General features: G+C 48.0%; 8 protein-coding genes across 8 annotated transcripts; 3 read left to right on the top strand and 5 right to left on the bottom strand.

Annotated features, from left to right (window-relative positions):
• Positions 1–84: 84 nt before the first annotated feature.
• Positions 85–364, bottom strand: RhiXN_02029 (AN1-type zinc finger protein 1; the record flags this gene model as incomplete). The annotated part of the gene is made up of 2 exons (XM_043321848.1): positions 85–207; positions 263–364. 2 exons carry the CDS (start codon positions 362–364, stop codon positions 85–87), a joined length of 225 nt encoding a protein of 74 aa, XP_043187671.1.
• Positions 365–1,150: 786 nt separating this feature from the next.
• Positions 1,151–2,560, bottom strand: RhiXN_02028 (syntaxin protein; the record flags this gene model as incomplete). The annotated part of the gene is made up of 9 exons (XM_043321847.1): positions 1,151–1,205; positions 1,262–1,405; positions 1,455–1,540; positions 1,592–1,711; positions 1,762–1,866; positions 1,941–2,183; positions 2,242–2,386; positions 2,438–2,472; positions 2,531–2,560. 9 exons carry the CDS (start codon positions 2,558–2,560, stop codon positions 1,151–1,153), a joined length of 963 nt encoding a protein of 320 aa, XP_043187670.1.
• Positions 2,561–3,840: 1,280 nt separating this feature from the next.
• On the top strand, positions 3,841–5,609 carry RhiXN_02027 (uncharacterized protein; the record flags this gene model as incomplete). The annotated part of the gene is made up of 12 exons (XM_043321846.1): positions 3,841–3,937; positions 3,991–4,023; positions 4,074–4,108; positions 4,163–4,244; positions 4,294–4,379; positions 4,437–4,471; positions 4,606–4,633; positions 4,684–4,786; positions 4,839–4,902; positions 4,957–5,118; positions 5,172–5,261; positions 5,309–5,609. 12 exons carry the CDS (start codon positions 3,841–3,843, stop codon positions 5,607–5,609), a joined length of 1,116 nt encoding a protein of 371 aa, XP_043187669.1.
• A 128-nt stretch (positions 5,610–5,737) lies between these two features.
• Positions 5,738–7,475, bottom strand: RhiXN_02026 (adenylosuccinate lyase; the record flags this gene model as incomplete). Its single annotated transcript, XM_043321845.1, has 7 exons — positions 5,738–5,977; positions 6,033–6,257; positions 6,335–6,419; positions 6,476–6,822; positions 6,877–7,128; positions 7,184–7,374; positions 7,427–7,475. The coding sequence occupies 7 exons, from the start codon at positions 7,473–7,475 to the stop codon at positions 5,738–5,740; spliced, it is 1,389 nt and encodes a 462-aa protein (XP_043187668.1).
• A 975-nt stretch (positions 7,476–8,450) lies between these two features.
• On the bottom strand, positions 8,451–9,299 carry RhiXN_02025 (FUN14 domain-containing protein; the record flags this gene model as incomplete). Its single annotated transcript, XM_043321844.1, has 5 exons — positions 8,451–8,575; positions 8,614–8,665; positions 8,720–8,842; positions 8,901–8,986; positions 9,038–9,299. The coding sequence occupies 5 exons, from the start codon at positions 9,297–9,299 to the stop codon at positions 8,451–8,453; spliced, it is 648 nt and encodes a 215-aa protein (XP_043187667.1).
• A 210-nt stretch (positions 9,300–9,509) lies between these two features.
• Positions 9,510–10,526, top strand: RhiXN_02024 (FAR-17a/AIG1-like protein; the record flags this gene model as incomplete). Its single annotated transcript, XM_043321843.1, has 6 exons — positions 9,510–9,655; positions 9,712–9,776; positions 9,828–9,871; positions 9,927–9,954; positions 10,010–10,297; positions 10,348–10,526. The coding sequence occupies 6 exons, from the start codon at positions 9,510–9,512 to the stop codon at positions 10,524–10,526; spliced, it is 750 nt and encodes a 249-aa protein (XP_043187666.1).
• A 222-nt stretch (positions 10,527–10,748) lies between these two features.
• RhiXN_02023 (25S rRNA (cytosine-C(5))-methyltransferase nop2) lies at positions 10,749–13,150 on the top strand (the record flags this gene model as incomplete). Its single annotated transcript, XM_043321842.1, has 9 exons — positions 10,749–11,059; positions 11,109–11,195; positions 11,249–11,264; positions 11,320–11,681; positions 11,735–11,840; positions 11,890–12,067; positions 12,121–12,491; positions 12,557–13,019; positions 13,071–13,150. The coding sequence occupies 9 exons, from the start codon at positions 10,749–10,751 to the stop codon at positions 13,148–13,150; spliced, it is 1,974 nt and encodes a 657-aa protein (XP_043187665.1).
• A 239-nt stretch (positions 13,151–13,389) lies between these two features.
• On the bottom strand, positions 13,390–14,352 carry RhiXN_02022 (SUR7/Pali family protein; the record flags this gene model as incomplete). Its single annotated transcript, XM_043321841.1, has 6 exons — positions 13,390–13,414; positions 13,479–13,573; positions 13,628–13,827; positions 13,884–13,951; positions 14,004–14,090; positions 14,147–14,352. 6 exons carry the CDS (start codon positions 14,350–14,352, stop codon positions 13,390–13,392), a joined length of 681 nt encoding a protein of 226 aa, XP_043187664.1.
• Between the last annotated feature and the right edge of the window lie 6 nt (positions 14,353–14,358).

Here is a 14,358-nt window from a genome sequence, read left to right as displayed (position 1 = left end):
AGGGTTGTGGACGAGTCAAGGGGTTACATAAAGTTAGCGGAGGGGGAGCGAGTGTGGTATCGCAAAGGAAGGGCACGACAGAGTCTATGCGGTGGTCATCTTGCTGGCAACGGTGCGCTCCTGCTCGAGCCTGGCCTTGTTCTTCTCGAATGCCTGTTGCTTGCACTGGCTCATTCCCGAGCACTTGTGGTGTTCTGGCAGTCGGTGCTGATTACTCAACGTCAGCCAAACGTGGCGGTAAGAAATAAACAAGTGTGCTTACCTGTCCGCAGAACTGTGATGTGCAATGGGGGCACTGGCCTACGATACGGAGGGCAGGGCTGCCACATCCGTCAGAGTGTTGGCAACGCTTCTTAGCAGCCATTGTAAATGTGGGTGTAAATAGAATGGATTGGTTGTCTAGTGTACGAGCAACAAAGGCCCGGGCAGGCAGCAGCAGCAGTGGTCGTAGTCGTGGAAGAGTGCAAAGCAGATAGTCCGAGGGCAACGGTTAAGTACCCGGGAACGAACACAAGGCGGTGGAGTGGCGCAGATAAGCGAGGGGGAACCTCTGTTGTGGGGGTTATAAAACCACAAGTCCAGGAGCTTGCGCGGCCTCTTCTATCACTTAGCGCCAGCCTTTCCCTGACGCTGACAAAGGGAATTGCGAATCTTGTAACGCGAAATGTGGCGACCTTTACAAACCACGCCGAACCGGCTCTGCGATGTACCTCCGGTCCAGTTCCAGTTCCCAGATTCCGACTCTACCGTCTACTATCCGTCGCTTCCGTCCAAAGTCCATCCCATGTCCTACCCCACTCGGCAGGCGGATCCTAGGCAGTCCGAACATATCTCAGGAACCCCCGCACGTACCGGCGGCTGCTGATTTAAGCTCTCGAGAATCATTTCGAACCAACTCGAACCACTTGCTCTCACTAAGCGCCATACAAGCACAAACCGGACTGAATCAAAAGACGTGACTATGTGATTCTTTGTAGGCTACGCGAAAAGTAATAACCAAAGGTCCACGACACAGATAACTACCATGAGAGAACCAGGACAGAGACAACAGAAAAGCAAACGAGTGTGGGTAATACGAGACGAAAGAAACAGAGAAAGACTAAACGCTCCGACAGTATCCTATGGTACAAAATATATTCGCAGTCGGTTCCTAAATGCGAGCAGTAGCTTGCGGCTGGCTGCTGTTGTTGTTGCCGCCCGAACCCCTGAACACGCCGTTCTAAATGATGTCATTAATGTTAGCGGGGAGCTTCGGCCATACGTCAGAGTTTCACTCGCCTGAGCCAACACAACAAGAACAATGATCAGAACGACGATTATAATCGCTATAATTATACCGAAGCAGATCCATCGCTTTTTCCTTGCTCCACGGGCCGACACGACAGCAGCCTCGGTGTGCTGAAGCCTATACAACAGTTAACTCTCAATCTTTAAACACAGGGCGTTAAACGCACCCAGCCTCCATATCCTTGTGAGTCTCCATAGCATGGTGCTCAATGGTATCAATAGTCTCATCCTGCTGAGCTACAAGAACGCTCATCTAGAATATTGGGTTTAAGTTAAATTCGAGGTAACGAGCCTGAAGACTCACGTCATTGAACAACTGAGCGAGCTCCGTGAGAGTCTTTTCAATCTTCTTCAAATCCTCATGACGACTTTGAACTTCTCTGTACGCAGCCCGAGACTCGCCAAACCGGTTAGAGTTCATGAGCTACGTGGGGGATCATCAACAGAGCCCTATTGGACAATCGTACCACTTACAGCTTGTGAGAAGATCTGACCATTGCCCGAATCATCATTCACAGCCGCCTTAATCTCTTCGGGGGTCGCATCGGGCTTGACGATCTTGAACTGGCGCTCAACGCGCTGTTTGGATTTTGAGCGATAATCCCGCTCCACGACCTGTAGTTCTGAATGGCCTCAACAAACTTGGCATTGACCAAATTAGTCTGCTGTGCCCGAATTTGACCGTCGCGTCCAGGTAACGACTTGCTCATCAAATCCTTGATACGTCGCTGCAGCTGGCTACTAAGGCTGCTGACATCATCCTGCAATTGCTCGAGTTGAGAGGCATTGCGCTGGACAGCGGCCTCGTCGGCTTGGTTCAATGACCGGTTGTGCAAATCAGCGATCCTTTGGACGGTGTCGTTGTAAGTCCGGATTTGGTCTTGGATCGACGAAATCTATGCCCGAGATAAGATCGCTCCCACCCCGAAAGCTCCACGAGCATTGAGCGCTTACCTCGGTGTAGAACGAAGACATGTCGCTAGCATCCCCCGCGGTGAGCTGTGTCGTGCTGTTGTTTACCGCCGACATTTCGTAGCGTCCGTTGTCCTGCTGCGCGTATGGGTTTGTGTATTGCTGGGAAGGGGGCGCGTCGTCGCTCCTGAAGCCCTTGTCAACGGGTCGGCCAGGTTACATGTTCCAGCGCACTCACATGTTGGTGTACCCATTATCGCTTCCATTTTGTGCCTATTTACGGAGAACATTCAGTAAGATTGCGAAAGAATATTGGCTAAATGGAACCAACACGAAGAGCAGCAAGTCTGTCGCGAGCCATGTTCTGATGTTCGTTTTTCGGGGTGAAGGTGGAGAGAAGAAAATGAGTTCCGGGACGGAGATGGAGTTATATATCAGTTCTATATCAAGCTGCGGGCTGCCAGAGGCGCTGCTTGTGGGCGGTGCGAGATGATGACAGAAATCAGAGAGTGTGAGGAGTGAGGAGTTGATTGTGGACCAAACAGGAAAGACACCTCGTTGCAATCGGTTTCTAGCTCTGCTGACTCAGCCGTCCCTTGGCGGTGCATATGGCAGTGTCTCCTTGACATTTCGTCGACAACCGCCGGGAGCTGTATGAATGAGAAGAGAGCCTCCTCCATCAATTTCTTTAAATGCAAAAACGTTGACGTTATGGATGAGTTGCTCACACGACTCGTAAATTCCTCGACGTGTCTTGTATATGTATGATGTGTCTGAGCAAATCGTGATCTTTTGGAGCCTCGACATCTGTGAACCCTCCGATTATCAGGTACCACATGCATGTCAGCTGCTCGTTCATCTCAGCTCGCTAGATCCACCTCGGAGATGCCGCAAATTTAGAGGCGCCATTACCGGGTGGGGTTGATAGGGCCAACATATAAATAATTTCAGACTTTCGATTTCAGCCGCCAGGATTTGGACCCAGAAAAGGCCACATCAATCAAAGTGACCAACCATTCTACCTTGCCCGCTGGCATGACCACACCTGGATGTGTTGTCCTTCTCAAAGTGACCATACGCAGCATAAAATCGAATCGAAGACACGGACTTCTTCTTCAACTTGTTAGGATATTCCACTATTCTCAGCCAAGCCTGGAATAACTTTCTTCTTTCACACGCCCATCGCAGTAGCTTCTGCATTTGGCAACGAATATTAATGTGCTGAATAGTTCCTTGGTCGGGCCTTATCAAAACCTCCCCTTGAAACACTCATGTGGCACACTAAGCACGCTAGCGAGACTAATCCTTTAGATGATCTGCGTAGCCTATACCCGACGGAGCTTATGCGAGCCTACATCTAGGAATCATACTCTAGTCGGGTATCCATCCATCAAGCGGCTCGTGATTGAGTGAGTCCATTCTTCCCGCTTACGATCGCTTGGGAAGGGAAGAAGAACTCTTAGAACCTGATCTTGCTCCCTCGAAAGCGCCCGGAAGCCTGGGTGTCCACATTGTCGAATCTTTATAAAGCTCCGTTACCGCAATATTTAGCCAAATGATACCACTGTACGTTCTCCCTCGGTTTGTGTTCCAACGTCAACATTTGTGTAGGCTTGGTGGGGCTTGCCAGTGGCTCTGGCCATGTCACTTCAAGAAATCCTAAAGATTACAAACTTTCACACACAACGAGAGCTTACAGACTTTCTTATTAATAACCAGAGGACGCGATACGCTTCTTGTGAGCATTCTTGAAAATTGCTTTGTGCCGCTTCTGACAAAACGTCTGAGTAGTCGCGTCTTTTGTATTGTTGGTTTACGACTATGGTACGCGTTACAACATTGGCTGAAATAGTTCTAACAAACTACAAACGCAGTCATTACCGTCATCCCGGAGGTTGAACTCGTTTGGGTATGTCCTCCGGCCTTTCTTCGGTATAACCGCACTGACCACAGGGGCACATAGTACAAACCATGGACATGGTCAAAAGTGCTCTTTCTATGGAATCGATATGGGACATTTGTCATTCTGTTGTTCGATACAATCGGTGAGTTGGTTGGTGGCCGGAGAGTGAATTCGAGCCGACCCATCTTTAGTCGTTCTGGGTGGAGGTCCAACCGATGCAGTAAGTCTCATTACGTTGGGGCGAGCCAATTCTCATATTGTCCATTTTCCGTTAGTTGTAAGTTGGTGCCAAGGATTCCAATACCCGACATCCCCGCTAAAGTCTGTCGAACAGTTGTTTGCACTGGCAAAAGTTCCAGGGTTGGACTGGTAAGTTTACACGAATCTTTGGTGGCTGGATCGATTGATTGGCTTCTTGGTAGGATGGTTAACTAATATGACAGTTGAGGGTGCGTGCCCGTCGCCAAACCTTGTCGCCTGCGCTTACCGACTCTGTTGAACAGTTATCATTCTGGTTCGCATAGCCGCAATGTTCGTAAGGACAACCCACGAACCATGGCAAGTGTCTGACCATTTGATAGGTATTCTCAAGACAAACGTATCATATACCCCGTAATTGGCCTGTTCTTTGCTCAAGCGCTGGAATGGCAGGAATCATCGGAAACAGTTTCGCAAATATGAAAGGTGCGTGGAATTATCCTGAACTTGTCTACATTTGCTCAAAGTGTACCATCAGCTCAGCATGAACGCATCCCTGGATTCCACATATGTTCGTTGGTCGGAATTCCTGAGGGGATGTAGTACGTACTTGTATTCCAGGTCCGCAGCACTTGCTAATGTAATGGTTCTCATAGCATATATTGGGCAACAAACTTAGCCTTTGAGAGCATACTATTTGGGCTTGCATTATTCAAAGCATATCAACATGTGTCCAGGAAACAAGGAATCCGGCCGGGTTGGTCTGGGCCGCGTATTCTGAGCGTTTTGGTGCGGGATAGTATAATGTACTTCGCCGTGTAAGTTTGGTTACTGTTATAATGTGTCTATAAATTGCTCATCCACAGTACAGTATCTTCGTTACCTATATCATCAATCTCGTTTCTTGGTCTACCGGAGGTAGTGGAATATATCAGCTAGCCATCGCATTGGCCATTGCACTGTAAGTTGAGTGCATGTATAGGAATATTGTTTCTCAACGATCAACAGGCGTGCTTCAATGGGGAGTCGGCTGTTGCTCAACGTTCGTGAGGCGTACTATGGCTGTAGCGTTATCTCTGATAACATGCTGTCGACCATTCAATGGCAACCACGGAACGCAGACTGTGTCGCAATGGATTCACTCCCCGTGCCTGCTCGCGACCACCAAATCTCTACGGGCTTTTCAAGTCTTCCCGAACTCCGTGGGGACTGGTCGCCCGAGGAGTCGCTGCCTGGTCCCTCTTCGGGGGTATCATCTCAGACAAAATCTCGAGCACGAGTTACATTCGAACCACCCTACACACCATAAGCCATACTTCTCAGTTGCTTTCGATTTGCTTTCTTGTTCAGATTTTTGGGGACCTTTACGTTTGTACTAGTATTGTATGAGTTATTCATAGGCCAGACTTTTGTTTCAACATTTCTCAGTAGGGTCATTCATTCCAAAGCTTTTCTCAAAACTGCAATCTGCCGGTCGACTGTTTGCTTACTGGTCCCGCCGATCGCATTTCGTTGTTCCACGCTCCTTTCGAAGTCGAAGACGGATACCACGTCTTCCTCGAATTTAGGACTGAGTTTCTTGTATTGCTCGAGGGTCAGGTCGGATAACTGGACCCCAAGGGATTCTGCCAGCGCAACAGCTCGTCCAGATATGTGGTGCGTCTCACGGAAGGGTGTCTGATGACGAATATATTAGCTCAAATATGCGCCATGTGCTCGCTCAAGCACTCACTCCTTTGCGAACGAGATAGTCAGCCAGGTCCGTAGCGAGCATGTCCATCGTCAGAGCTGCCCGCATCTTCTCCGAATTGACATTCAGGGTGGCAATCACGCCTTCTGCTATGCGCAATGAAGCCGAGACATTGTCCACACTATCAAATAGCGGTTCCTTATCTTCCTGCAAATCCTTATTATATGTCGAAGGAAGACCTTTCAAGGTCATCAAGAAACCAGCCATCTAAAGTAGAGCAATTTTCAAACCGAGGAATGGGTTAGTTGGTCTGACCTGGTCTCCAGGGGAAGGTTACAACCCACATTTCCGAAAATACGACCCGATTTTCCGCGAAGTAGTTCTAGGGAATCAGGATTCTTTTTTTGTGGCATCATACTAGACCCAGTACTAACGACCACCGACGTAAACGGAGGGTCCAGTAAGGAGCTGATAAGCCTACTTACCTGTATGCGTCGCTTAGTTGGATGAAGCCAAACTCGGCAGTTGAGTAAATGATCAAATCTTCAGCCATGCGAGAAGCATGCGTCATAGTCAAGCTGGCCCACATCATGAACTCGACAATATAGTCGCGATCACTAACACCCCATAGACTATTTTCTGCAATGGACTGGAACCCAAGCTCCTTGGCCAAGAACTCCCTATCTACACCGAATGGGTTGCCTGCGAGTGCACCGGAGCCTAGAGGAAGGACAGATACACGAGGAACAAGTTCGCGAAGACGCTGAAGGTCGGAGATGAATGAGAATGCATGGGAAAGCAAGAGGTGGGACCAACGAATAGGCTGCCCTCTCTGTCAAAAAAGTATCAGTAAATGAGTTGTTTCAATATTCTTACGAGTGCTTACCTGAAGATGAGTGTATCCGGGCATCAAGATGTCTTTCTCACTATCAGCCCTCTCAACCATGACGCGAATCAACCCCTTGAGTGCAGATTCGACATCCTTGATTTCAGCCAATAGCCAAAGTCGTAGATCAGTTGCACATTGATCATTACGCGATCGCCCGGTATGTAGCTTCCCGCCTACTGGGCCGACGATCTCGCTGAGCCTACGCTCATTAGCGGTATGGATATCCTCATCTGTTGGCTTGATTTCGAACTAAGGTACCTCATTTAGTTAGACTAAACCACGAAAGGATAGCGGGGTGACTGACCTTCCCAGACTCCCACTCCTGGTCGACTGCCTGAAGCCCTTTGATCATGATGGCCTCTTCTTCCTCCGTGTAGACGCCTTGTAAGCGTAAGGCCTTGGTATATGCGATAGAGCCTTGAATATCTGCTCCTCTCATCCGCTTGTCATACTTTAAAGATTGGTTGAATTCCCACATCAGGGGGTCGGTAGTCCCTATGATTTAAATAATTAACAAAACACAGCTCAAAGGGTTGAGGGACGTTACCTGTAAATCGTCCTCCCCACAACTGCTGCTTATTTTCGACCTCTGGCATGATGCTTTCTACCTGATGAATAGTATCAGGTAGGTCAGGTTGGTATAGTGCGCGTAGGAGGTAGTATATAACTGACTTTATTGCGATCGTTGGTGTAGATGTTAGTACAAATGAAATGACTGGGTTGACTTTGCTCATTTTGAATTTAGTTAGGTAAGCGACTGGGAGTCTCCACTCGGCCGAACACCTTTGACATTTGATACTGATTCATAGTAAGCTATGTTAACATGTTGAAGTAATAAAACAATCAAAATTATAGCATATATGTATCATTTCAGATTAACGAGCACTTTCAAGCTTGGTTTATGCCCTCTTAAGTCTGATGAAGAGATAGGCACGAGAAGCTACGGCCTCACGAATATCACTTTTCATCGGATATGGGTACTACAGTAGTTTCGCTATGCTTGAAGGCTCGTAATCCAGTCCGTGTGATTCGAAGCCTCGAGGGGCAATGAGGGTCTGGGCAAGCAACTTCAGCATCGCTTGTCATCCAATCGAACTTGGCGGTTGGTCGTTGTTTTGCTGCCAGAAGAGGTAGCACTGCGCCTAAAGCACATTCGATTAGGGTAGCTTCAAGAGATAAGGAAAGAGACGATCACTCAGTGAGTAAATGGATATGCCCTGGTTGGGAGGTAGATAGAGCATTTCTCCCTCTAGCACAAAGTAGTCGCCTGGTTTTGCTCCGCACATGATGCGCGCCCCAGGAGGACAAACTACTTCAACTTTTAAGTCGTAAAGCTCAAAGGTTTCGTCCTGAGTAGACATTAGATCCAGCAACAAGGTTCAAGATTAGGATAAGAATCAGCAGTGATTATGACCCAGGCTTAAATAATGGTGGTCCACCGTGGGAACCGGATTTCATTCAGTAGTATAGTGTTACAAGGATTATTTAGGTCCAAGAATGTAGCGCGCACTATTGCATATATTTCAATATGTCCTTAGTTAACTGGAGTGAAACCACTTACTGCGTGCGTCTTAACCAAGACGAAGGCCGAGGATCATTCCAGCTAGGAAAGTTGCGCGCGGCGGGAAGTCTGCAGTCAGGAAGTCCACAAGCCATGACCATAACGTCGATATGGTCGCAGGGCGACGAGGTTCGCCTGGTTTGGCAGGATTAGAGTAGAACAGGCGCTCAAACCGAGCTGAGGCAGCGCCCCAGTTGGTTTTATAATGTCGATTGCATTGAAGTACTGAAAACGCAGAATTAGTACCACTGTGCCATTTGATAGGTCAGATGGTCTTACCTGTAATAAGACAAAAATTCCACCCAGGAAAAATGCCAGTGCTTTTGCACCCTTTTTAACGAACACACCAGCACAGATCCCAGCTACCGACCCAAAAGTAAGTTCATATGTGCTCAAGCTGGACTGGAACCAACGGACAGCATTAGTCCAATACTTCTACAACCAATATAATAGGACACACTTGAGGAGGAGGCAAGGGGTCCGGGCCTGAGTTTCCTGGGCCAGGATTATGCGCCGCAGCAGAAAAGCCGCGAGATTTGGGGGAAACTGTGGAACGAATCAATGTGGTTGTGTCATATACGATAACCCAACACTAACCACTGGGTTCGCAATAGATTTGTTTCCCAGCAAATGCGGCCAACCCGAGTCCAACAGACACCGTGGCCATCGTTCCCAGTCTCCATTGCTTAGGCTGGCTGGAAGTGTTCTTCCATTTGGCGGCAATGCTGTTTTCGATGCTAAGGGCATGCAACCTTTGGGCCCCAGTGACAAATGACCTAGTTTGGAGGCTAGGTTGTCTGGATAGCCGACACGCAGACGCCAATACGTGGTTAGATTTTCTGAATAATTGCGCGTTCATTTTACGATTTTGACCGAAGTTCGAGCCAGAAAGAGGGTTAACTAAATCGTGGTTGTCGACGTCAATGTCACCAGTTGCCCCTGACGTCACGGCCGCCGGTATTTGTCTTCGATCGAGACGCCAGCCGCGGCACGCGGAAATATAAAGAACTGTGGGCAGACCGCTAATCACAGACCATTCAATTCCGCTCCTGCGTCCCGTAACTTCGCTATGTCATTCAAGCCTATCCCTGCAGTATTCCATGCAGCGTCGATGTCTATCATGGCATATGGATTTATGTCCCTGGGCACTGTTACGTCTAACGAATGGATTAGCAAACAAACTGGTGGTCACTGGCAATTTCTAACAATCCTTGGGTAAGTATTCAAGCAGTGTGCACTCATGATCATTCTGTGCTTACAGTATTGCCTAGACTGGCCGCAGCGTGGGTTACCATAGCTTTGAGTCTGCTTGGAGATCTCTTCCCATCTTCTCAAAGTAAGAAATAACTTCTGGATGTATGCGTAAAGACGCTAATTCTGATATCAGGCGTCAGTGGAATTAAAAGATCACTGTTGATGATTTCTTTACCAGTACGTGTCTCCTGAAATGAATGGTCGAGGAGTTATCTAATACACCGAAACACAGGTTTCAATAATTGTCTCAGGCATTTATTGTACGTGACTATATACCGGTTCTGCAACACAAATTTAAACTTATCTGCCTCATAGGGACGCTCATGCTTGCTTTCCCCCACTTGATATTGCCTCCTATTGAAACCCCGTCAGAGCCAGTTGAACCCTCATCCGCTCCCGAAGCGCCCCAGTTCTATCAGATTCCTTTGAAGATGGACCTCGCGCTTCACCTCGTACCATCAATCTCACTGGTTCTCGATTTCTTCATTCTTGAGAGGAAATACGCAGCTCGTCAGCTCAAGACTCAGGCCCCATTCTTAGCTACATTGGCGGCAGTATCTTATGCGACATGGGCAGAATACTGTGCTAGCAAGAACGGTGCATGTGAGTATTTCGGTTCCACACACATTTTGGTTCTACTAACTGCGCGCCAGTTCCCTATCCTTTCCTGACGATTAGCCCATTCCATATTCGGGTGGTGATTTACGCAGTGACCACGCTACTCGCTTATCTCTCGCTCCTAGGCCTAAATTACGTGCATCCAAGGCAAGCACTCGCAACGGGGGTGGATGCCATTCAGAAGCCAGTCTCTCCTGAAACTTTCTCCAATTAAAATACTACTTAATTCTGAACTCATGTAATGACACACACACATAAATAACAAGGAGCGAGTTTTAAATTATTGTAAGATCAGGATTCATGTCATTGGGCTATCTCGGTTTTCGATTGCCATTCCCAGCACATCAACGCTGACTCATCAATACCCGGTAAATAAGACGCAAATTTTGGATTGTGAAATTACTTTCTTGTTTTGTTCTGATCAGTGTCTCTTACTATGGGTCGACGAGCACGAAACAAGCAGGCACCTCCTACTCCATTGGACCAGCAACAACATCCCAAATCAACCTCCAAACGAAAAGCTGATGCTCTCGACGACCCCGCACCTGTGAAATCTGTCAAGAAAGCAAAGCAGCTCGAATTGAAGAAACCAAATGGTGCCGCAAAGTCTGGGTCTAAACTAAAGAAACCAGAAAAGAGGTCAGCTACCAAGGGTAAATCCAAGGCAAAGGATGCACCGGTTGAGGATGATGATGAGGACTGGGAGGATATGGATGACGAAGAGGATGATCTACGGACATTGACCAAGTATGTGATGCACTGTGGATATGCGCTCTTGAGCTAAACCATGTGGAAGACACCAGTTCGAGGCTAGTGATGAGGAAGAGGATGCATATAGTGGAAAGCTTAGCGACCTGGAAGGGGATAGTGATGAGGATGAAGAGTGAGCTATTTGCTTTGACCATTGTGCTGGCTAGTAATTCCTTCTGTCTTTAGCGATGAACCGTTGAGAGTAAGGGTTTTATGCAAAACCACTTGTCCACGATGCTATACTGACAATGAAACAGAGCGGAAATGTGCAGGAGCTTCAATTCTCGGATAGCGATGAAGGTGATGATGCTCAGGACAGAGAGGATGGTGAAGGCGAAGAGAGCGACGCCGATTCCGATGACTCGGACGGCCCCATAACGGCAAAGAATATGGAGGCTCGTTCACGACGGCTCGAAAAAAGAGCTGCAGAGGACGCAGAACTTGAGCGAGCAGAGGCTAACTACGCAGAACCAACTGAAGCATTCTTCAAACTTCCAACAACAGAGGAACGTGAGAAGGAAAAGGCAGCAGGAGGTCCAGATGTACAAGAAGTGCAAATGCGAATGGCCGAGTGCGTCAAGGTCCTCAACGACTTCAAGAATTTGGCTGCGGAAGGACGGTACGTTGATTATGTCTGCGATTATTGCGAAGGACTAATGGAAATGTTTACAGGTCGCGCTCCGAATACACTGAACAATTAATTTCAGACATTGCAAGCTACTACGGTTACAATGAATTCTTGGCGGAGAAGCTGTTTGAACTGTTTTCGGTATCAGAGGTATGTAATTTGGGGTAGCTAACCAGATGGAATGCTAAAGCCCAACTAGGCCATCGAATTCTTCGAGGCTAACGAAGTACCCAGGCCGGTAACCATCCGTACCAATACATTGCGTGCCCGTAGAAGAGATCTAGCGCAGGCACTAATCAACCGAGGAGTGAACCTAGAACCTATCGGCAAATGGACGAACGTAGGACTACAGGTTTTCGAAAGCAGCGTACCTATTGGTACGTAATCGTACCTGAACAACCCCGTATGGTTACTAAACGAATCCTTCCAGGTGCGACGCCTGAGTATCTTGCCGGGCATTATATGCTCCAAGCCGCATCATCGTTCCTTCCTGTTATCGCCCTTGCGCCACAACCGAATGAGCGAGTTCTAGATATGGCTTCGGCCCCAGGCGGAAAAACAACACATATGGCCGCGCTGATGCAAAATACGGGGCTTATCTTTGCCAACGACGCCAACAAGGCACGAACCAAGAGTTTATCCGCCAATGTTCATCGGTTGGGGTGCAAGAATGTGGTTGTTTGCTCGTACGACGGTCGTGAATTCCCCAAGGTTCTAGGAGGGTTCGATCGTGTTCTGTTGGACGCACCATGCAGTGGGACAGGTGTGATCAGCAAGGACGCGAGCGTGAAAACTAACAAGGTCAGAATGCAAACCCCACCAGCTCGCCCCCAATCTTTTGAAATTAATTGACCCTGATCCCCCAGACTGAGCGAGATTTCACACTCTTATCACATCTTCAAAAGCAATTGATCCTCTGTGCGATTGACAGCGTTGACGCATCATCTAAAACTGGCGGCTACATTGTATACTCGACATGCTCTGTCACCGTTGACGAGAATGAATCCGTCGTAGATTATGCCCTCCGCAAGCGACCGAATGTCAAACTCGTCGACACTGGACTCGAATTTGGTGTACCTGGATTTACAAAATTCCGTGGTAAGAAGTTTGACGAGAAACTATCGTTAACACGTCGGTTTTATCCCCATGTACACAATATGGATGGGTTCTATGTCGCCAAGATCAAAATAGAAAAGAGACAGAAGAAAGGAGAGGATAAGGAAGAGGAAAATGATATGGAGGGCGTCGTGCTGACTGAGGATGGGTTGACGAAAGATGTGGACGCTGGGCCTGCATTTGACGACGCTGAAGATGCTGCGTATATTGCAGGTAAGTAATCTGCCAGCACAATTTGCTGATAGTTAACCATCCACCCTGTAGAGTCCAAGAGGAGGCATATCAAAAAGCTCGGTTACCGTGTCAAACCTCGAAATCAAGCGGAAGTGGCCTCGACTAGCTAAGCATCGACAAGGAAACTTCAGCGGGCACCTGTATTTACTTTTCATTTGTTATTGAACCAGACCCATTTAAAACACAACAAGAATCGATAGTATTACATTAGCTCGGTAGTAGATTTGGTGAGATACATCGGGTGGTATGAAGGGGTCGCTTGTTTATAAAGGTACATCTGTCCAACATTAGCAAACCCTTATGAAAAGGGAAGAGCCAGTCATGAATCGTTAACACTATTGACACATATTTAGTACTTCTCCGCTTCGCGGCGGCTAAAGTGTAAAGAAGGAACGTCAATGAGCAAAGGAAACGCCGGATCAGCAAAGCTTTCCTTACCGTCTCCCTCCCACAAAGATGCCGCAGCAAGCTCCGACCGTAGCAGCCCACAATGCAACCATCGCGCCTAGTGTCATCCATGGAATTGCTCCATACTAAATGGAGCGCATATATAAGTGACATTCAGTCACAAGTGATGTCATACATACCGTAACGACAAAGTTCCCGTCAGTCGCGTCTCTCACTTTGTTCCTTGCGATCGTAGTAAGTGCCACATCGATAGCAAACGCAACTGTGGTGACGATTGCAGCAAGGACGGAGAAAACCAATGCCATGGCAGATGCAAGGCGTGCCGGCCGGCATAGGAGCATCAAAGCAAAAAGGAGTGCCAAAAACGCGAGTCCGCATGCTACATGAGAGCATTAGGTGTGCGTCACACGTTCCAGAACATGAACAGTGGCGTACCGATGGGATGTAGGACTAGAACAAACGTCAGACCACGTGAAACGATATCGTTGAGGTCATCGAGTCCACTGGACAGAGGCTTAGTTCACGCAGGATTTCAGTTAAAATCATGTAACATACAGCAGCTGAAGGAGTTGGCTATCAATGTCATAACCTAATCGTGACCGAGAACAGTACCCGGCACGCGTTTGGTCAAACCCGAAGACACTGGATAAGGTGGGCTGAGTTTATTGGAAACTGACAGCGAATAGAACAGATCTTACGAGGCCGTGATCTCAGACACGCAGTATCCCCACAGTCCAAATCTGACACCCCCTGAGATGCCGGTGGTTATAGAACCTGCTTGGAGGTTGGTTGCAATATTCAAAATCGAGATTGTCTTGATAATTGGGATAGAAAGAGACACAAGCAGGAGCAGTAGGAATCCTGCAAATACCAAGAACGGGACGATAAATCCTACACCTAGCATGGCGGC

Source organism: Rhizoctonia solani, chromosome 16 (genome assembly GCF_016906535.1).
Source record: "Rhizoctonia solani chromosome 16, complete sequence".
Taxonomy (NCBI): domain Eukaryota; kingdom Fungi; phylum Basidiomycota; class Agaricomycetes; order Cantharellales; family Ceratobasidiaceae; genus Rhizoctonia; species Rhizoctonia solani.
The sequence above is the reverse complement of the archived record's forward strand: the minus strand, read 5'-3'. Positions and strand labels throughout refer to the sequence as shown.